The sequence below is a fragment of the Trichoderma reesei genome (assembly GCF_000167675.1).
Source record: "Trichoderma reesei QM6a unplaced genomic scaffold TRIREscaffold_22, whole genome shotgun sequence".
Lineage (NCBI taxonomy): Eukaryota > Fungi > Ascomycota > Sordariomycetes > Hypocreales > Hypocreaceae > Trichoderma > Trichoderma reesei.
Genome location: NW_006711169.1, coordinates 362,159 through 383,569, shown reverse-complemented (window position 1 = coordinate 383,569; position 21,411 = coordinate 362,159). Strand labels below are relative to the sequence as shown.

The 21,411-nt window shown below is 51.6% G+C and overlaps 4 protein-coding genes across 4 annotated transcripts; 2 read left to right on the top strand and 2 right to left on the bottom strand.

Annotated features, from left to right (window-relative positions):
* Positions 1-677: 677 nt before the first annotated feature.
* TRIREDRAFT_123493 (uncharacterized protein) lies at positions 678-5,992 on the bottom strand (the record flags this gene model as incomplete). The annotated part of the gene is made up of 2 exons (XM_006968264.1): positions 678-2,508; positions 2,578-5,992. 2 exons carry the CDS (start codon positions 5,990-5,992, stop codon positions 809-811), a joined length of 5,115 nt encoding a protein of 1,704 aa, XP_006968326.1. The 3' UTR covers positions 678-808.
* A 2,246-nt stretch (positions 5,993-8,238) lies between these two features.
* On the top strand, positions 8,239-12,158 carry TRIREDRAFT_81105 (uncharacterized protein; the record flags this gene model as incomplete). The annotated part of the gene is made up of 3 exons (XM_006968328.1): positions 8,239-8,452; positions 8,590-9,271; positions 9,354-12,158. Exons 1-3 carry the CDS (start codon positions 8,313-8,315, stop codon positions 12,156-12,158), a joined length of 3,627 nt encoding a protein of 1,208 aa, XP_006968390.1. The 5' UTR covers positions 8,239-8,312.
* A 5,359-nt stretch (positions 12,159-17,517) lies between these two features.
* Positions 17,518-19,367, top strand: TRIREDRAFT_110813 (amino acid transporter; the record flags this gene model as incomplete). The annotated part of the gene is made up of 4 exons (XM_006968327.1): positions 17,518-17,619; positions 17,729-19,014; positions 19,116-19,265; positions 19,328-19,367. The coding sequence occupies 4 exons, from the start codon at positions 17,518-17,520 to the stop codon at positions 19,365-19,367; spliced, it is 1,578 nt and encodes a 525-aa protein (XP_006968389.1).
* A 31-nt stretch (positions 19,368-19,398) lies between these two features.
* On the bottom strand, positions 19,399-21,355 carry TRIREDRAFT_81102 (uncharacterized protein). The gene is made up of 3 exons (XM_006968263.1): positions 21,090-21,355; positions 20,594-20,934; positions 19,399-20,499 (listed from the first exon to the last, which is right to left on the bottom strand). Exons 1-3 carry the CDS (start codon positions 21,345-21,347, stop codon positions 19,551-19,553), a joined length of 1,548 nt encoding a protein of 515 aa, XP_006968325.1. The 5' UTR covers positions 21,348-21,355; the 3' UTR covers positions 19,399-19,550.
* Between the last annotated feature and the right edge of the window lie 56 nt (positions 21,356-21,411).

Genomic DNA, 21,411 nt, shown 5'->3' with positions numbered 1-21,411 from the left:
GCAGCCTCTCTGTGAGCCAAACGGCAGACATGCTGCCAGCGCATCCATGCATGCGTCATCTCCTCTCCTGATTGGACCATGATGCTGCAGGTAATTATCGCCATGTGTGTCTTTGTCGTGTACCTAAGCAGATGATGTCTTTGCGCATGTGCTCGCCAGATGCTTGCTGGGCGTATTTGGAGGACTCTGCATCTGTACCTCACCGACATCTTGGATCGTCTCTGAACCCTTGATTCGTCGGAACGTACCCAAGATACTAATAAGACGCAGCCCAGGTGACGACGACCAAAAAGCCCCATGACTGGCAGACCATTGGTACCCAACAAGCACCTCTACGAGCATCTGGTGTTCAATATTGCTGCCAGTATTGACAAAGTGCCTCATCATGTACCTGTTCTTCTGTGAAAGCATAACTGCTTCGCGTCCTACTTTGTGCAGTCGCATTCTCTTCATTGGAAAAACACAGCATCGTCTCGTCACTTCGGCGCTCTAGGGTAGGCGCACTTGGTTTCGCATTGCTCGGCGCCATGGAGCATGGCAAAGAACAATCAAGCAAAAGGACAGGCAACCCACACATTTGTCGCCTGTTTGAAATCACTAGGGTTACTTCCAGAAAATTGCTTTCTTTCATCTCTTAAGAACGAACTACCTAAAATAGGTACATGCTTGTTCTGACGCTAAGCTGTATACCTACTGACATACAGCAAAATTCCTCCCCGTCATGCATTTCATTATCATTACCGCTCGACACAGCCAACCGTTCTCTTCAGTCAGGCAGCCCCCCCCCCCCCCTTTCTTCACTGCTCATCTACCTCTGGGTCCTGACCCTCTTTGTGCCGGATGTCCTAGATCCAAAGTTGTGCAGTCGTTCGCCGATCAGGTACGCCTCATCTCTCACGCCCGCCGCCCACCGGTTCGTTACCTTGACGAGACCGATGGCTTGTTTGGCAAGCATGGCCGCAAACGCCGCCACGGGATACGACTGCCTGTAAATCACCGCCAGCCTTACCGCCTCGGCTGCATCCTCTCCTGAGGAGCCTCCACCAAGGCCGCCATGCCTGATGACGAATCCTGCCACCATGGGCGGTCCGAAGACGGCCACGCAGAATGCAAGCAAGCCTGGGATCACAAAGGCCCGCGTCAGGAGACGCACGTCTGGCCGCAGCCATCCGCGGCGCATGATGGATCGGACTGCCCTTGCGGCGCGGCTGTCTGGGAACAGCGACGTGATCATCTGGCTTCCCAGCTTCAGATAGAGCAGTCCCAGGACCCACGATTGAATGACGCGTATCGTGTGGCGTTCCACTGCCTCGCCCCCAAGAGTCGAGATTGCCTTGGGAGGATACATGTATGTGTGGAGTGGGATGGTGACATAGAGCTCCATCAGCGCCGACGTAAGCAGTGGGAACACAATCACCAGGATAAAGTAGGCATAGAAGAGTTTGGCCAGTCGGATGCCCAAGGCAGTGCCCCGTTTCCATGCCCTTCCGTCAGCCACGTCGCGTCGTGCTTGCCGCACCCATTTCCGAACCGTCTTCCGTATCATGGGGTAGTGGAATGCAAAGTAGGCAGCCGAGCCGAGCAGGTAGACTCCGATGCTGAAGGCGTAGATGTCATTCGTTCTGACGTAGCTTGGTATCAACAGCTTGAAGATTCGCCTGCCAAGAATCAGCGGGATGATGGTGAAGCCCACGCCGGTAACCGAGGCAAACAGCCAGATGAAGAAGATGAACAGGAGGACTCTTGCGCGGAAGTAGGGAGGTACGTAGACCATCAGGTACTGGTTCGTAGAATAGATGTCGTCGTCCGGGCGGCCGTCCTTTCGGTGGTTGCGCTCGCTCACGGTCAGGAAGACACGTTGCCCCTTGGGGATCTTGATCCTGTCGGACGCAGGGGCCCGGACAAACTGGCCATCCCTGACGAGCTGCTGGGACTTGACAAGCTCAGCTTTTCTGCGGCGCAGCTCTCTTCTTTGCTCCGAATTCATGACCGTGTTTGGCTTCAGGTCGCCACCTTCAAAAGTATCTCGCCAGGTCTTTGGCACAACCTTGTCTCCCTCTCCAAGCTCGAGCAAGTATGGTGACTTCAAAAGCCTGGTATCCTCAACGCCAGGGCGGAGACGCAAGGTTCCTTCCTCGTCAATTTTCCTTTCTCCAAAGAGAAAGTATGTGAGCCTCAAACCCCGCGCACACTTGCGGAACCACCACGTGTACATGGTGTGCAGCGCGTCGCTGGGCTTGACCAACTTGACCACAAGCGGCATGAGGAAGTTGTAAAACAGGAGGTCGATGGGGAATTCCAGGACTGGTTCGTTCGACGAGTAGTGGATGGGCAGCACGCCAGGCATGGCAAACGACAAGCCCCAGACGACGCCGCCGAGACATACAATCACAAGTGCTCCATAAACGAATGCGGAGAAGAGAATCTTCCTCAGCTGCGTTGTGAGGTTCCTCTCGAGTACGTCGCGGACGGGGTGAAATTCGGGATCGTCAGGATCTCGGATGAAGTCTATAAAGTATGCAGTGTCAGGACCTTGATGCAAGGTAACGCTTGGGGAAGGGGGGTAATATGACTTACACAAGACACCTGGTCGCATAATCTTGCGGCACATGGAAACGAAAAGAGCAAAGTGAAACATGTAGCCGGTGCCTACGAACCAGTGGACGAACACCGATGTCAACGGATACTTGCAGGTGAACATGAGTCGGCCCGTCAGCGTGGCGTCCTCGAATAGAGGCAGGAGGGCAACGTCGAGAAGCAGGCCGCAGTAGAGGGGAAAGACGAGCATCTCAATGCTGATGATGAGAATCACCTTGATGATTCCGCTGGCTTGCTGGAGGAAGTCGATGACGCCCGCCTCCCAAGCATGAATTGTCGTGCTTCTCGAGAATGGGCTGCCCTTTTTCAGATACAGCGCACCAATCAGAGAGACGGTGGCGTAGCCGGCGAGGATCGCCCAGAACCTGTCCAGGCTCGACCAGTGTGTCAACTGCGGATCGGCCGCTGGCCACTTTTCAGGCATGCTCAGGTCAATCACCCACAGGTTGGGTTTCGTGGCTAAGAGCGCCAACTTTCGGAGCGTTTCATCAATCGTCGTGAAGCTCGTGTACACGATATTGACAAGGCCCATGGCACGAGCAGCAGTGAAGCTGTCGCCGATGTTGGAAAATACCGATAGGATGTTGCCCTTGACCGTATTAAGCGCCTCGTGGCTAACTGCGGAAAAGTTGTGAATCTCCATGGTCGTCATGGGGAAAAACTCGAGGAAGAGAGACCTGGAAAGTCTGCTGCCGGCGCCTGTCCAGAGAGCCCACGATATCTTCCTGGCTGAGACGACATGTGCCTTAGCAGAGCCCCCGATAACGGACGCAAACATGTCGACGATGTTCAGCCCGCACCAAGAGCTTAGTCCGCCGACCAGGAAGGTGACGTCTTGCAGCAGCTTGGAGAATTCGAAGAGCATGCGGACAACCCGCGTAGGGCTCGCGAGAAGCCACACGGACACACGGCCAATGTTGTAGGGGAGGAAGATGCAAGCGAATATGGTCACGGCAACGATGATGGCGCAGAAGATGGCATTCTGGAAGAGGCCCGCGATGGGACCACGCATGCCAATCAACTCCATGACCCCTTCGAAGTCTTCCAGGTCGTCGATTGCCTCGGCGTCGAATGCCGCCGCATTGCCGTCAGCAGCGATGCCGTCCGCATCTTCGCCGTTGGCTTCGTCTGGAACGTCTATCCAGCCATCGTCCACGGCAGCGGCATCTTGTCCAACACCGGCAGCTCGCTGGGCAGCATCCCCCTCATCGGCCACGGCTGCTTCCGGGGCTGCAATAGGGCCGCCTCTAGCGGCCGGCTCATTCAAATTACCCCACATGAAATCAGCAACTCTATTGATGAGACCAGCGGCCGGGGCATCATGGTCATCGATGGCGGCTTCTTCGGCGGCGGCGTCGTTGACATGAGGCGGTCGACCGTCGAAGTCGGCATCTGCAGCTGGGTGGCGGTGATAGACGTCGAAGTCGGGAGGATGGCGCGGGAAGGCTTCCGGCTCGGGGCGGTGCTCCGGCTGGGGGTGGCGCTGGTAGACTTCTGGCTGAGGATGGCGTCGATAGATGTCTCCGTCTGGATGGCGCCTGTAGTTTTCCCTATTCAGATGGTTGTCCTCATCGTTGTCTTCGGCCTCGCTCAACGCCTGCGGTTCGATTAAATCAAGCTCAGGTTCCTCTTGGTCGAGGGATGCGGTTCCATGCTGGGCATCCGAAGGCAGTAAGTCAAAGGACCACGAATCGTTCACTAACGGGTTGGCCGACTCTTGCTCCTGGAATCCGTCGGACATTGAACGAGGCCGCGAGGCAATGACGGGGTAGTACGAATCACTAAAGGGATCGTCAACTGAAGGGCCCGAGACATCGGCGTCTGCCGAGGTCGGAGACCAAGCTGGTTCTTTGCCTTTCCAGTTGGGCGGCGATTGGAGTGTTTCATGGTCTGAATCACCGTCATGCTCGTAATGGCTTTCCTCGTCCGCGACAGCGTCGCTTGCAGCTTCATCAGCAGCCGCACGTTCGGCATTATCCACGGTTGAGCGGCGCGTAACCTCGACCCAGTACTTGAGCTTCTCTTGCAGGCCCTCCTCCTCGATGATTCGCAAAATCTCTGAAAAGTCGCCTTTTGCGCGGCGGTAGATGCGTAGATAGTCCTCGACGGTGGCTCGTTCTTCCGCGACCTCTCCATCATCAGCGCCCTCTTGTGCGTGCGAATTGAGTTGGTCGTTCTGCATTGACGTGGTGCTGGACGTGGGGAAAGGGTCGTGATCATGATCATGATCAAGCATCGAGTGATTCGAAGAGCCCGGAGTCAATGAGTCCGCGGGGCCGACCATCACAGCCGGGATCGCTCGCCAGGGTTGATCGTCCATCACATCGTTTTCCTCCAGGGTTTCATCGTCCGAGCCTGCGCCTGCGGCTTCGGGATTTGGCGGCAGGGGTTGTGGCTGAGCAGCATCCGGCGGCGGCGGCGGTGGTGGAATCGGGAACTCATTTTCAGGAGCGGCAAAGGCAGCCCGCATGTTGATTTCGGGCTGTTGCTGAACAACGTAGTCTCTAACTAGGATGATGAGAATGAAGGAGATGATGACCAATACCGTTATGACTTGTCCTTCCAGCACGGATACAATGGCCCGGTTCAGGTTGGCGCTTCGAGTGAGATTCCCGATGAACGCCACATTGCCGAGGAGTGTCGAGGTGATGGTGGATGGACTGGCATAATTTGATCCGGCAGAAGCGTTGGCTACCTGTTCCAGATCACCGTCCGAGGCTAGCAATGGAGAAGTGAAGGAGCCAAGGAAGAATCGAAAGAGATAATCGGAAACGTCCTTGCCTTGAAGATGGCCGACAACGGCTTCGACTTCGGCCACCGATGTGGTGGTGGCATTCAGCAGAGGGCTGGCGGGACAGGTACCAATGGCCAGGATTGATGAGGGAATGGCAGACAATGTGTTGTTGGTCTCGTTTATTCGCGGGATGATGGACCCGGTAGCCAGGCCCTCGTCGCTGATCCGGAACATGAACGACCAGAAGGCTCTCATAAAGTAGGGAAGCCAGAAAGCCCAGACGCTGATGGCTACAGCCGCCCGTAGCCACACCAGCAGGTTGCGTAGCAGGTACTTGGCCATGTGCTGGACGAAGATGTGCACAGGGAGCGACTGCGGCATATCCGGCGAGTACAGCTTGGTGAAACGGAAGGGCGTCTTGCACAGCTCGCAGTATTTTTTCTGCGAGTGCGAGAGCCACTCCATCAGGCAGTCCTGGTGGACATACTTGATGCTGCCGCTGCACTTGCATGGATAGAAGAGCGGCTCAGCCTGCGAGCCCTCCCCACGACATATACGGCATATCGAAAGGCCCGGTTCGTTTGCGGCGCCGACGCCATCGTCGTGTCGGGTCGAGTCTCGATGTTGGGCCGCGGGGCCGACGTCTGAGGCGGCATCCATGGTTGACGCTGGACGTTGCGAGGAGCGACGAGAGGTGAGGAGAGTGTAGGATGAGAAGAAGAAGAAGGAGAAGGAGAAGGAGAAAATGCCCGCAGCGGGGGAGCTATCGAAGGAGGGAAGTCGGCGACACCATCAGTCGAGAGAGTGCGCCGTTCGTCGTTCGTTGGGCAGGTAAAGAAGCTTGACGCTGGGGAAAGTGTCGGCCCCTCTCTTATCTTGGAGCTCGATTGCGTGCAGGAGGGAAGAGAATCTTAGGTTGAAGATTGGAAGCTGTCGGAGGCCAATGCCCGTGAGTCGTGACGCTTTGACCAGCAATCTGCAAGGGGGCAAATGAGGTTTGTATGAATGGGAGGCGGAGTTGGTGCACGAGGCAGAAGAGAACAATGAGAGTCGATGTTGAGTTGCAAGTTGTTGAGCGGACTTCGGATAAACTAGGCAGAGTGAAGCGTGGTCGTGAGTTGCAGGTACTTTACTAGGTACCTAAGGTATGGCAGGGAGCGAATTGGCGGGTGCGGGCACTAATCGATACCGTGGCGGTGGCGGGAGGGATGTGAGGCTCGCTTGTACAGCAGAAGTACTGTAAAGTCGACTGGCGCCTTAAAGGTTATTCTTTGCCATATTTACAGGCGAGCTGGAGAGTTGAGGCGTTATGAGGAAGAAGGGCTGTGCGGTGGTAGGGATGACATGTCTGATGAGAAGAGAATACCTACCTACAGACGAGTTACGCGACACGATGAGTTGATTGAACTTGATGAGTAGGTAGGGCAGGTACTACTAGGTAGTAGCTACCTACCTCCTAGGCAGAAGATATCTACACGTATCGAGGTTACGTTGATGTAAGCGAGGGTACCGTATGTTGGTAAATGCTTGAAATTGTACCATTTTACCTTGATACAGTACCTAGGCACTGTACCTGTATGTGTAAGGTAAGGGACGGACGACAGATATCAGGGTCTTTCAAAAGGGTCTCTGAAAGTGTTGGTGCCTCTTGGTGCCACTTGGAACCAGCAATTGTCAAGGTGGCACAGCATGATACCGCCAGTTGCCACTTTGGGGCCAATGTTGTCATTACATCAGCGGTGCTTTGTGCACGTCCAACATTCACGCCTTGAACCCTATTACTAGTATTCGAGCTGCATTGCCCTTGATTGCAGAGGCAGATGGGTGGAGGGGTCATCTCTTGACTGGTGTGAGGCTGCTGTCAGCTCACTTGATGCATACTGTTGTCTATTCTAGGGGTTGTCCCAACCATCAACCGCCATGCCATGCCATGCAAGGTACTGGCAAGATATCTATCACCTACTAGGTACATGAGCCTTCTCTCATCTTCCATCTACGCTCAATCTCTGTAGTCCGTCTGCTGCATCGCCTTGGTCCATCAGTCTCGTCATCTTGCTTATCTTGTCCTTCAGCTACCAACTCGATCTTGTCCCCGGTGGCCACCCACTCGCTCCGGTCATGGCGGATCTACAGCCTAGCGGCCAATCGCGGGCCTTTTGCACGTCTCCAAAGCATGCGAGGCTTCGTGATCGCCGATGTCGACGGCAGCCAAAAACAAGCTTGTGGACAGCGCCATGACGTGTTTCGGTGCGAGGACGAGGGCAAAGACGATCGCCGTGGATGGTGTTTGCGTGTTGCGCTGTGCTGCGACCCGATCGCTGTGGTGCCAATGCATCCGTAATTCACAGCTTGATCTCTCGATGCAATCACAGCGTCTCGCCATCGCTATATAATGTAGAGCTCGCACCTGGCATAACCAGCTGCGTCCCCAGACCAGCCCAGCTTTGCCAGCCTCTCTGACACACACGGGCATTCTCCCCCCCCTGACCTGATGCAACTGCAGGGCTCCAGCACTCCCGTTTCGCGTCATCGCTGAAACATCGTCAGTCGTGCTCTGCGATCCTCAATCTCACAACCTGCGACAGCCAAATTCCCCTCCAGCTGCCCAGGTTCAGCTTGCCTGGGTGGGTCCTGGCCGCGGAACTCGAAACAGCCCCGCGGTACCAATGAAGTACCTGCACCGCGACGTTTGGGGCCGCGAGACCCTGCCGCTACTTTACGAGGCCCCCCCATCCACTGAAATGCTGCCCGCTAGGCTGCATCACCAGTCCACTAGAAATATGGTAGGCACTCGCTAGCCTTGCACCTACCTATGATCTGTTTTCTTCCTCTTCTGCCTCATCTTCACCTTCTCTTTGTCTTCTACTTGTCCCATTCTCTTCTTTCGCCCCCTCTTCACCATCGTCTCTTCTTCTTTCTTTTCCTGACTATTGACTCAATCCTCCTATAGTTTGACTTTGACAGAGCCGGCTTTTCTCTCATGGCCGAGTCCAGCGGCCTGAAGCCGGGCAACGGCTCCTCGCATGTGAACGGCAAGATGAATGGCCAGACGACGGCCAAGAAACAGCCTGCGCCACGGCAACATGGGCTCTTTGCCTGGTTGTTTGGTACAGCTGCCAGGTGAGTTGTTGCCTCTCCATATGCTCTTGGCCGGTCTCAATTGCTGGCTCTGGCAAGGCTGGCGATGCGCCTCTTTCCGCCGCCCTGCAGCTTACCGTGCGCGCGGGGACAAAACGTGCTGATGACTGCATCAACAGAATCGCGACATGGGCCATCATTATCACGCTGCTCTTCCGCTGCCCCTCCACTCTCGAGGAGTGCGACGAGAACTCTCCCTTCATCTGCAAGCCGTACTTCCAGGCGAAAGCCGCCGTCGCCCCATACACGCTGCCTTACTACGAGCAATACGCTGCGCCATATGTGGACTTTGCGAGGCCTTACTACGAGACAGTCGACGCCCGCGTCCTCTCGCCAGCGCGCAGCTACGCCGTCCAATACGGTGCTCCCTGGGTGGAAAAGGGCCAGCAACAAGCTCGGGCCCAGTGGGAGAAGCACGGCCAACCCCAGGTAGCCCAGCTGCGAGAGCTGTCGCGGAAGCAGTACGAACAAACAATTGCTCCCCATCTGGAGCGTGCGGGCGAGGTCCTCAGACCCTACTACGAGATCGGCCGGGCCAGTTCTCTTCGGCTGTACCATGATGCTCTGCTGCCAACGTATGCGCTGGTGCAACCCTATGCCCACCAAGGCTACACGGCTGCCTCGAGCTTCACCACCGGCACCGCGCTCCCCGCTGTCCAGTGGACCTGGGCAAAGACGAACGCCTTCCTCGACAAGGCAGTGTGGCCGCAGCTGCGGATGCTCTATGTCGAGAATGTAGAGCCCCAGCTTGTTCGCATCGGTGAGCGTCTGGAGCGATACAAGAATCGCGCCAGGACCAAGGTGCTCCCTGAAGTGACCCAGTCTGCTACGTGAGTGCCCACCGCATATTTGCTCTCCCAGCTTCTCTGGCCTCGTCTAACAGTGGTATAGAAAAAGAAGGACGACAACCGAACCGCCGCGATACTCATCATTCAGCAAGCCATCCCCACAGGGAACGCCAGCGCCGACTACACCAGCCTCCGAGCCTGATGCCCCCGCCGCCCCGAGCTCCAGCGCTGAGAAGCAGCCAGTGACGGAATCCTACTGGAACCCTGTGCAGCCTCCCGCCCCTGCGGAAAACGAGACGGAGCAAAGGAGAACCGCTCGTGAGATGGTGGCGCAGGACCTCGAGATGTGGCAGAATAAGTTTGCCGCCCAGGCCGACGAAGGCGCTGTGGACATGGAGGACCGGATTGACGAGCTCGCGAGTCGCAGGATGGCTGAGGACATTGCACGCTACGGCAAGCCTCTTGTCAAGAAGCTCCGGGCAACGGTCCAGACTGAGACTGACCGTCTCAAGGCCAAGATCTCCAAGATCGTTGCCGAGCACGCGCGCGGTGCGCTCGCTGATGCCCAGGAGCAGATTGTCGGCGCTGTCCGAGCCGCTGGTCTGGCTATCAAGACGGCTGCGCAAGACATTCGGAACTGGCGCGAAGAGTACGACGAGGATCTGCAATCCGAGGTCCTGAAGGCCGCCGATGTGCACTTTGAGATCCTGGACGAGACTAGGAATCTCGCCCTGCAGCAGCTCGGAATGAAGTGGGCCTGGACCGAGGGCGTCACATACAAGGACTGGGCAAAGTACCACGAACTGAAGCAGGCGCTGACGGAGTGGACCGAGGAGCTGAAGCAGCTCATCGTCACCCACCCCACGCTTCTTCGGGCACAGGATGCTTCTGCACAGATCGAGGACGAGGGCATGACGATTGCGTCGGCTGCTGCCAAGGAGCTGGCTCGTCTCAAGCAAGTGGCTCAGTGGAAGCTGGCGGCGAATGATTCGAGCGACAACTTTGACTCGGAGGCGATGGAAAGAGCAGCAGAGGCTGCACAGAACCCTACTGTGGCTGAGAATGCCGACGAGTCGGTTGAACAAGAGGAGGCTGACAATGTTACGGCGGAAGAGTTTCCTGAAGCAGCCGTTGATGGAGCCGATGGCCAAGATTCGTCTTCTACCCAGGTTACTGATGCCGTTTTGGAAGCCGTCCTGGAGGCCGTCTCGGAGGAGGCAGCGGCAACGGAGACCGACGAGACGGTCCCGCCTTCGGAACCCGAGTCTGCTGATGAAGCCAAGGATGATGCTCTTGTTGATGAGCAGTCGTCGAGCGCGGAATCAAGCGAGGCCATTCCTGTGGAAGACAATGACACCTCGGACCTCTCTGAACACGCTGCGGAACAGACTGACACTCACCCTGATGTTCAGAAGCCCCTTGCAGGCCAGACCGACGAGGCTCAGGAACCCGCTGTTGATGCCACACAGGACGAAGAGCCCGCTCCAATCATTCTGGAGGAGGCTTCCACAATCCTTAGCGACGCCGCATCCATTGTTGCTGAATCTGCCACCGAGGCCGTGATGGAGTCGGAGCCCGATGAGACGGCTGAAGCCGCACTGGAATCCGAGTCTGAAGTCATGGAAGAGCACGAGGAGGAAGACGACGAGTCTCCATGGTCACGAGACACGGCAACTCGGCACGACGCCCCTACCGTCAAGGCATCTTTCCTCGGCGCGGCCGCCCAGGTTGTTCCTGGCCGGCAAATCGTTCTTGACGAGGACGACGACACGGAGGATGACTACCTATCTAGCGCGACAAAGGCTGCCGAGGCGGCTTATTCGAGCGCCGTCTCCCTCGCCTCTGATCGCTATTCGAGCGCGGTGTCGATCATCTCCGCCCAGGTTCACGGAACCCCAACCCCGGCCGTGCAGAACCAGCTCCTTTCTTCGGTCTCGGCCGCTTACGATCAGGCATTGGCTGCGGCGAGTTCGAGGCTCAAGGATTTCGCTGATGCCGCCTCGGCAGGAGTCTATGGCACGCCAGCTCCTACCCCGGCGACTCCCACGCAGGCACACTGGAGCAGAGTGGAATCAATTGCTGCAGAGCGTCTGAACGAGGGCAAGCTGTGGGCCGAGCTTCAATATCAGAGCGCCTTGATCGCGCTGGGACTGGCGACGGCCACTCCAACGCCCACCAATGCCGTCGAGAAGTACTACGAACAGGCCAAGTACAACTACTACGCCGGAGTCGGCATGGCGCACGATCGCTACAACAACTTTATCTCTGCTGCTTCGTCTGCTTGGTCCTCGCTCACGGCCACAGCGACACCGACTCCGACGCCTCAGGCGCTGACCGACTCTGCCATGTCCATGGTCTCTGCCGCTGGTCAGGCTGCCGAATCTGCCTACTCCAAGGCGACGGAGAATGTTGCTTCTGCAATCGAAGCCGTGGACGAATCGATCTCGTCTTTGCATCATGCTGCGACGGAGCAAGTCTACAACGCCGGGCTGGCCATTGGCGAGACGTGGGGGACGGTCGTGAGCCAGCTGAGCCTGGAGATTTACGGCCAGCCAACGCCGGCACTCATCGGATGGTACGATGGCCTGGTGACGGATGCGCAGGCGGTCGTGGCGAGCGCGACTTCGGCTGTTGGAAAGGCCGGTGAGACGGCATCAGCCGGTGCCGTGAACGAGTACGAAGCAGTGAGCGAGCTGGTGTCGGAGCTGATTGTTGGCCGGGAGCCGCCTTTCACGGAGAGTGTATTGTCAAGGCTCCAGGCGGCGTATGCCACGGCGACGCAGAACGTGGCCAGCCTGGCGAGCGAAGCCAGCGCGGCGGCTGGATCTGTTGGCGAAAAGGTGGGCAGCATGGCGAGCAAGGCGACCGACGCGGCGAAGCATGGCCGAGACGAGTTGTGAAAAGGACAGGCCATGCGGATGGGGCGGGAGGAGCAGTGCTTAGACGATACCCTATATTGTTTCTTATCTTTTCCTTGAGTCGAGATGAAGTTGGATGGTTTCCTTCCGTGTGTATTCATTCCCTCTGCACTGCATGAGCCGGGCTTTCCTTTGTTTCGGGGCAGCAATCCAAAAATGTTGTTTTGTGTATTCTATTGTATGTGTGAGTTGAGGGAGACGGGCCGTGAGGCTGCACTGTATGCTGTATCTAGATGTCAAATCAAGAGTCTTTGTTCTCTCTTCACATGTCGTGAGTGTCGGTGAAAGTCGGTGAAGATTGGAATGATGCTGGTGGAGCAGAAACTGACGGGGCCGAGGTGATGTCATCTCCGCAAGGCACTACCTAAGGTAGTAGTAGCCTGCCTGTCTTGACGCCGAGGCTGCATGATGGCCCCCTTGCTAGCCCTCGAGAGAGATGTAAGAAGTACCTGGTAATCAGATTGCATTGATGAGGCTTATTTTGTGTCGGCGCATGTCGTTTGGTGGCGTATTCTGCTACCTGGTATATGGATGGCTTGGGTAACAATAGCTGCAAAACGCTGCACGAGATGGGAAGGATGTCAGCTGCCATGGAGTTGATGTGCGTCTGCTTTAGGCTCTGATGTAATTCGCCTGAAAAGTATTCAGCCGGCTGAAAAGTGTGACTTTTACAATTAGCGCTAAGTGGAGTGTTTTTCTTATACCTCCTTTCTAGCCCTGGAAATCCTTATTAGACCACTAGACTGTAATTAGATAGAAATATCTTACTGCCTTTAAACTTTAATTAGGCTAAATTTAATATTATTTAATAGCCTGATTTTTAAAATACCTTTAAAGCTATATAATTTTACTTTTATTTTAAGTTATAATAAGCTATAGACCTATTAAAATGTTAAAACCTATATTATAGGTATTATAGGCTAGTAAAGCTAGGTGGATAGATAACTAAATGCTGTCTTTTCTTTTATTATTATATAAGGCCACTAGTAATAACTTTATAAAGTTAGTAAAAGTAATATACCTTTAGCAGGGCTTTAAAAGGATAATTAAACTTATAAAAAACCAGTATTCTAGCTATAATTAGACTATTAAGACGCTTAAAAATAAGTATAACTATTTAAAGAAGTTCTAGTAAGTGTTTAATAAGGCTAAGAGGCTGTTAAGGATAATATATAACCTTAAGACTAGCGCCCTTAATATAAGCCCTGTAAATTAATAATTAATAATATTATAATACTTTTACTTTAGCAGGAAAGTTATATAAAGCAGGCTCCTTATTAGTAATAATATTAATATTAATACTTAGTAATATATCTTTATTAAGGACTAACTGGCAGGATGAAATATTTAGGAAGTAGGTAATGCTAAAGGGTTTACTTTTACTAAGGGAAATTACTATTTAAGAGGTATAGGAGTTAGTAATAACTTTATAAAAGAAGTTAGGAATACACTTAAAAATATAGCTAAAGATTAAGAGGCACTAGTAAATAAGCTAGCAGATGCATTATTAAAAGTATTAGTATTAGTAAGAGAGATAGTAGTAGTAGAGATTGTAATAGAGGATAAGGATAAGGATAAGGTTATTTTAGTAATATAGCCGCTAGCGCTGCAGCCTATAGCCTTAATGCTATAACCAGCGCCTTTATTATATAGGCGTTTAACTTTATTATAGCTAAGAATGCCTTTAATACTATAGATAGTATTACTAATGCCTAGATTATTATTTACAGCGCCTAAGGTTATAATAGGTATAAGGAAGTAGAAGAAAAAAAGGTTACTAGCTTAAGAAGGGTTATTATTAGTAAAAGCTATTTATAAGCTTATAGTAGTGTTAATTAATTTATATAATGCTAAGGCAGCTAAGGTAATATATATTATTATATATAAGCTATTACCTATTAGCGCTAAAGTATTTAAAATTACTATAAAAGATTATCTTAACTTTACTAGTAATAAAGGCATAGAATATTTAATTAAGCTAGTCTGTTAAATATATAAAGATTTAATAAACTTATTAATATAGAATTTATTACTATTAGATAAGGTTAAGGAGGCATAGCTAGTAGTAAACCTAAGCTAGAATTTAGCTTTATTTTATAATAATTATAAATAGCTTTATAATAAGAAAAAAACACTGCTTAAAAGGCTATTATTATTTTAGCTGCTGTCTAGCATTAATTTACTTTATTAAAGCTATATTTACACTTATTTCTAGCCCTATCCCTTAGTATCTCCCTCCTTCTTATTTTTATTATCTTTATTATTTTTATTATTAAATTTATTATTAAATTTATTATTAAATTTATTATTATTGCCTTTATTATTATTAATAAGGTCTAATCCTAGGCTGCTGCTATTACTACTACTATCTCTATAGTCCTTAAAGCCCTGGCTTTAACCCTTATTATTAAAGAAGTAATCTTTATTACTATTATTAAGATATTACTAGTAACTTAACTAATATTCCTTAGCTATATATTCCCTTAACCTATAAGGTGCTAACTAAGGTATAATAAAATTAGCTATTTCCCCTGCTTTAGTAATAGCTAATTATTCTTTTTATAATAAGGCTTTAAGATATTTATAGTAGCTCTTACTTAAAGTCTTTCTTCTTAATACTATAAAATTATATAGCCTTATAATAGTATATATAAAAAGGCATTAGTTTATAAAGTTATATTCTAAAGCGCTAGTATATATAATCTTCTATTTCCTTTTACAGCAGCTAAAAATATACTTAATTATAGTCTTTAGTAAGGCATGCTATAAGTTAAATAGCTTATAACTATTATAAGGCTACTAACTAGCATCTCCCTAGTTATTAAGATAATAACGTAATTTAATATAAGGCAGTATAATGCCTTATTTTATATAGAAGCTAGTATTAGTAAGATAGTATTTTTTTTATAGCACCTTTAGGCTTTAAGTTATAGCTTATAGTAAAAGAGTGGTATTATAAAAAGATCCTTTACCTTCTACTAGTATATAGCAGAATAGGCTATTTAAGGTAATAGCTATAAGTATATTCTGTATAATATTATTTTTCCTTAAATAGAATTATTATTAATTTACTTTTAAGATAAAGGCAGGAATATATATGCTGTTAATAGCCTTAATTATGCCCTTAAAGCCCTTAGCCTTTAAATTTATTATAATTTTAAGAGAGATATATATTAGCAGTAGCTATATTATAAATACTATATATAACTGCTATATAGGATTTAGTAGCTTTTATATAATTTAAAATACTATTAACTAATATATTTTAAAGTAATATGTAGTATTCCTTTAGGTTTTACTAAATATATATATTTATAAGAATATTATAACCTTCTGCTATAAGGATTGCTTTTAACTTTTTAATATATTAATATTATAACTTAGCTAACTGCAGAAGGCCTAAAATATAGCCTTTTTTATATAAAATAGTTCTTTAAATCTCTTTTTTAATCTTTAAAAAAGCTTATTATATAGCTTTTATAATGCTGTAATTATTAGCTAATAGGGATCCTTATTATCTTTATCTGCCTTATCTGCCTTATTAAGCTTAGTATTAACTGCTTTTAAGTAGGCTGGCCTTTATTACTGTAATTACTTTTCTTCTTTAAGGATATATTTAATAGCTAATAGTATAGCAGCTTTTTAAAGGTTTTAATAATACTGCCTTTAATATTTATAAGCTAGGATAATATTAGCTAATACCTTATTATTAGCTATACTAATAACCTAATTTATAACTATAATAATATCTCTGCAGAACTAAAAAAGTAGGCAGCTAAATATAACTAAGCCTTTTAAAAGCTAAAAAGTTTTTAGTTACTACCCCCTGCTATTAGTAGAATTAATTAAAGAGTCTTAGTATCTATCCCTCTTATAAGCATTTATATAGCCTTAGCTAGCTTAATACCTTGTAATTAAGGGTTAAGGCATTTAGATTCTTATGCGCGACTTTATGCTAATAATCCCTTCTTAATTAGGCAAGGTTGACTTGTTTTTTAACTTTTCAGCCAGGCTAAATACTTTTTAGGCAAATTGCATTAGAGCCTTAGTCGCTGGCCCTGGTTGCATCCATGGCATGTTACTTTGGCATCCTGACTTCATGTCATGGCTCTCTAGTATGAAAAACCCCACGCTTTTCGGTGGCTCTGGGGGCACCCCAACTTCATGAGGGGGGGGGCGGCTAGTAGAGGTTGGGGGGTTGCATTAGCCTGGGATTTTCCCTTCCCCCCGGTTGTCGTTTTTTATTCTCTCAATGGGCTTTTCTTTTTTTTGATGCTCGAGTCAGAATTGTAAAGCTGGAGGACCAGTGGGAGCTGGAAATGGCTCTGCTCTCACTGGTGACCGCAAAGAGGCCGGAATTGGCATTGCGGGGGGACGATGATGATCTAGATCTTCCTCCATATAGTAGGTACAAAGCTGGACAAATAAAAAGACTGCTCTCCATGTCTCACAAAATTCCAGCCAGAAGAGGCTATGACTTGACGGACGAACGGCCTCCAGGCCGAATGCAGAAGAAGCCAAGAGTGCCTAGAACAAAGATGACTCCTGTTTCTGTTTGCTGGTTCTTGTCTGTACCATCTCAAGGCCCTTTTGCTCGGCCCATGACAAGAGACCCGCAGAGGCTAGATACATGCAACTAATACCTTGTCCAAGGCAGTTCGGCTCGGCTCTAGGAGAAATCGAGGTCCAAAGTGGATAATAAATAAACACACAGCCGGCGCTGTGTCTCACTCTCATTCTCTCTCTCTCTCTCTCTCTCTCTCTCTCTCTCGCCTTTCCTTGTTCTTCGTGCCTTGTTTACTCGATCTCGTGCGAGAACTTGCGTCTATATTTGCGTCTTTCAATCACTGCTCAAACTGACAAAGAATCTCTGTAGCTGCTTTGCTACCACGACTCATAGAGGGAAACAAATAGGAGAAGAAAAAACCGTCGCGACGAATGGAATTCGTAGTCGAGTTCTTCTCTCTTCTTCTCAAGTCCATCCGCTGAAAGAGTCCGGGGGAAAAAGCGCGGCATTACACACGCCGCTCTCTTTCTCTCTGTACTCTCTCTCTTGGTGGTGACGCGGTTTCTCCAACTGCTCTCTGAACACCGTTTACCATCTCCTCTTCTCTGGGCATTGAGAGCTCTGGGGAAATCGAAGCTCTCTCCTTTTTATACGCCGAGTCACTGGCGGTACGGCCGATTGTTTTTTTTTATCTAGTCGTGTCGAAAACGAGTTTTGAATCACGATACGTCTGCAGCCATGGCCGCTCCCGCTGAGCCTCCGGCCTACTCTGGCAACGACAAGGGCGGAATCACGGCGGATCGAACAGAGTCTCTGGATGGGATTCGCATTTCCATGTCCTCGGGCGACTCGAAGCGGAACACGACGCACCGGCAGCTCAAGGCCAGACACATTCAGCTGATTGGCATTGGAGGCACCATTGGCACTGTCCTTTATGTAAGTCCTCTCTCTCTCTCTCTCTCCGTCTCTCCTCACCCTCGTATCAAACAAACCAAACAACAGTATGATTATGATTGAATCCATGCTAATGAACTGCACCACGTAGGTCCAAATCGGAAAAGGCCTGCTCAACGGCGGCCCCGGCAGCCTCTTCATCGCCTTCAGCTTCTGGTGCACCGTCGTGCTGGCGGTGACGCTCTGCATGGCCGAAATGGTCACCTACCTGCCCGTCTCGTCCCCCTTTATCCGCTTTGCAGGCCGCTACGTCGACGAGGCCTTTGGCTTTGCCACGGGCTGGAACTTCTTCGTCTTCGAGGCCGCGCTGGTGCCCTTTGAAGTGACGGCGTGCAACTTCATCATCCGCTACTGGACGGACGCGATCCCCACGGCCGCCCTGATTGCCATTGTCATTGTGCTGTACGCCCTCATCAACGTGCTGGCCGTGAAGTGGTACGGCGAGACCGAGTTCTGGGCGGCCATCGGCAAGGTGGTCCTCATCGTCGGCCTCATTGTGTTTACCGTCGTCGTCATGCTCGGCGGGAACCCGCATCACGACCGCTTCGGCTTCCGCTTCTGGAAGCAGCCGGGCTCCTTTGCGGAGCTGTACTACGAGGGCGACCTGGGCCGCTGGCTGGGCTTCCTGCAGTGCCTCATCCAGGCGGCCTTTACCATTGCCGGGCCCGACTACGTGTCGATGGCGGCGGGCGAGGCGGAGAACCCGCGCGTGGTGATGCCGCGGGCGTACAACGCCGTCTTCTACCGGCTGACGGCCTTCTTCATCCTCGGCTCGCTGTGCGTCGGGATCCTGGTGCCGTACGACGACCCGGAGCTCAAGGCGGCGTTTGCCGACTCCAAGCCGGGCGCGGCCGCGTCGCCGTACGTCGTGGCCATGAACCGCCTGGGCATCAGGGTGCTGCCGCACATTGTCAACGCGGCGGTGCTGACGGCCGCCTTTTCCGCGGGCAACTCGTACGTCTACTGCGCCTCGCGGTCGCTCTACGGCCTGGCGCTCGAGGGCAAGGCGCCGCGGTTCCTGACGCGCTGCACAAAGGCCGGCGTGCCCGTCTTCTGCGTCGGCTTCGTGCTGCTCTTTGCGCTGCTGTCGTTTCTGCAGCTGTCGTCCAACTCGGCCGTCGTGCTCAACTGGTTCGTGTCGCTGGTGACGGCCTCGCAGCTCATCAACTTTTGCGCCGTCTGCGTCTCGTACCTGTGCTTCCACAGGGCGCTCAAGGCGCAGGGCATCAGTCGCGATAGCTTGCCGTACAAGGCGTGGTTCATGCCGTATGCCGCGTGGTATGCCCTCGTCTGGACGTTTGTCATGGCGTTTGTGGGCGGGTATACCGTGTTTTTGCCGTTGCCTGGGTATTGGAACGTGGCCGATTTCCTATTCTCGTGAGTATGACCTGCGAGTTTCTTTTGGTGATGTGCCTGTGTATATGGGTGGAGATGGGGTTGTTGATGCTGACTTTTGTGTGTGTGTGTGTGATGTGCAGGTATGCCATGATCTTTGTCTATCCGGTACTGTACTTTGGATACAAGATTGTGCGCAAGACAAAGATTCGAAAGCCCGAGGAGGTTGATTTGTTAAAGGACGTTGCTGAGATTGAAGAGTATCAGAACAATTACATCCCCACTCCGCCACGGTATGTCAACTCACAACTCATTTCAGTATCTAGTAGGTATACAATGTTGACGATTTCTCTAGGAATGGATTTGAAAAGATTCTCAACAGTCTCTTTTCCTAGTTGGGGAGGGCAGTTTAGAAGGTGCTTGGTTGGTGATGGACTGAGTACTTGTATTCTGTTTGCATTCTATATATATGAGAAGTCGTGAGAGACGCTTGAATCTACACCTTTTATATCCCCCATCATACTGATTGTCATATCCTCTCTTCGTACTTGTACACTATGCCCCCTTTCTCATCAACACTAAAAGCTGACCCCCTGGTCCCGGTTCTTGTATCCCTCGCCATTGACAAACTGCTTCTCCGTCCTGACCACGACGTCCGGCAGCCCAATGCCGACGCCGAAAAACACAAAGAGCGCCCACTTCCAGCGAAAGGGATTGAACGCCACGCAAAACACAAACCACCAGACCAGCTCGAGATAGGTGAAGAAGTCAAAGGCGCCCGTGGGACTGAAGCGCTTGAGCGTGCGCGTCATGTCGATCCAGCGCTCCATCCACCAGCGGCTCGGCCGCGTCAGGGGGTCGACGAGGAACATGAGCAGGATGCGCGTGTAGATGCCAATGTGCCAGTTGCCGACGGTGCCAATGGCCTCGACAAACGTCGCGTTGATGGCCGACACGGACGGGTGCGCCGGGGGGAACGTCTGCAGGTACCAGTTGGGCGGGCCGTAGGGCTCCTCGAAGCAGTCGTCGGGCAGCATGGCCAGCGAGGGCCGCTTGAAGCCCGTGGCCATGACGACCATGTCGGCCTTGACGAGCTCCTCGTGGCCGGGGCCGCCCTTGGGAACGCCCCTGGAGCGGCGGTTGACCTTTACGCCGCGGCTCGTGAAGCCCTGGATGTCGCCCCTGATCCACTCCGCGCGGCCCTCTCGCAGCTTGTCCATGACGGCCGAGTTGACCATGGGCGTGCTCATGAAGAGGCCCTTGTCGTGGGACGGCGCGAGGTCCTCGAGGTCGCGGTAGAAGAGCTTGCGCAGCAGGAACTCGGGGACGAAGGACAGCAGCGTCTCCTGGCCAAAGATGTTGAGGCTGAGCAGCGTGTCGACGAGCACGTTGCGCGGGATGATCCACTTGTCGGAGCGCGACAGGATGGACACCTTGGAGGCGCCGGCGGAGAAGGCGAACTCGAGGGCCTCGACGGCGGAGGCGCCGCCGCCGATGATGGCAATGTGCTTGTCCTTTGCGTCTTTTCTGCAAAAGGTTGTCAGTATATAAGTAGCTCTCTCTCACCTTTTGTTACATATCGAAGTCATGTGTGTATCATCATGATTCTTTGCTTGCTTACCCAGTCAGGTCACTGGAGTGGTAAATCTCCCCCTTGAACCTGTCCATACCCGGGATGTGCGGCATCTTGGGCTCGCCGCAGGTCCCAATGGCGACAATCAGCCCGTCGAAGCGGCCGAGCGAAGGGTCGTTGTTGACGATCCAGCGCGTCTGGTCGTCCTGCTTGACGCCCTTGACCTTGACGCCAAACTTGGTCTTCTTGTCGAGGTTGTAGCGCTTCCAGAGCTGTTCGATCTGAGCCACGATTTGCTTGCGGTTGGGGTAGCCGCCCTGCCACTGGACGGAGGGGTGGAAGCGGTACATGATGCTGTGGATTTGCAGGCCGGACGTGTCGTTGACTCTCTGCAAGGAGGAGGAGGGAGTTGTTAGTGACTTTGATGCCAATAATTTTTAATTTTTTTTTTCTAATTTTTTAAATGAGATTGAAGTAGGTTTCATGTCATTGACAAGAAGGTGATGATGAGTAGGGCGAGTTTGTGAGAATGGCCGAGACTTACACTCCAGATGCCCCCCAGATTGTCCCTCGACCCGGCCTCGAAAATAGTCACGTCAAAGCCATGCCCAACGCAATGCGCCGCCGCGGACACCCCCGTGAGACCAGCCCCGATGATGCCAATCTTGGGCCTCGTCAGCTCGTCGACTCTCCGCGGCGGCTTGGGCGAGAGGAGTCTGTCGATGACCCATTGCAGCAGCTGGTACACGAACAGCAGCGGGTGAAACAGGGGGTTCACGAGCCCCGAGCGTTGTTGAGCCATTGCGAGGGTATTGCGTCTGTTCTCAACTCACAGAACCCCCTATGAATTGAGGTTTATCAAATTT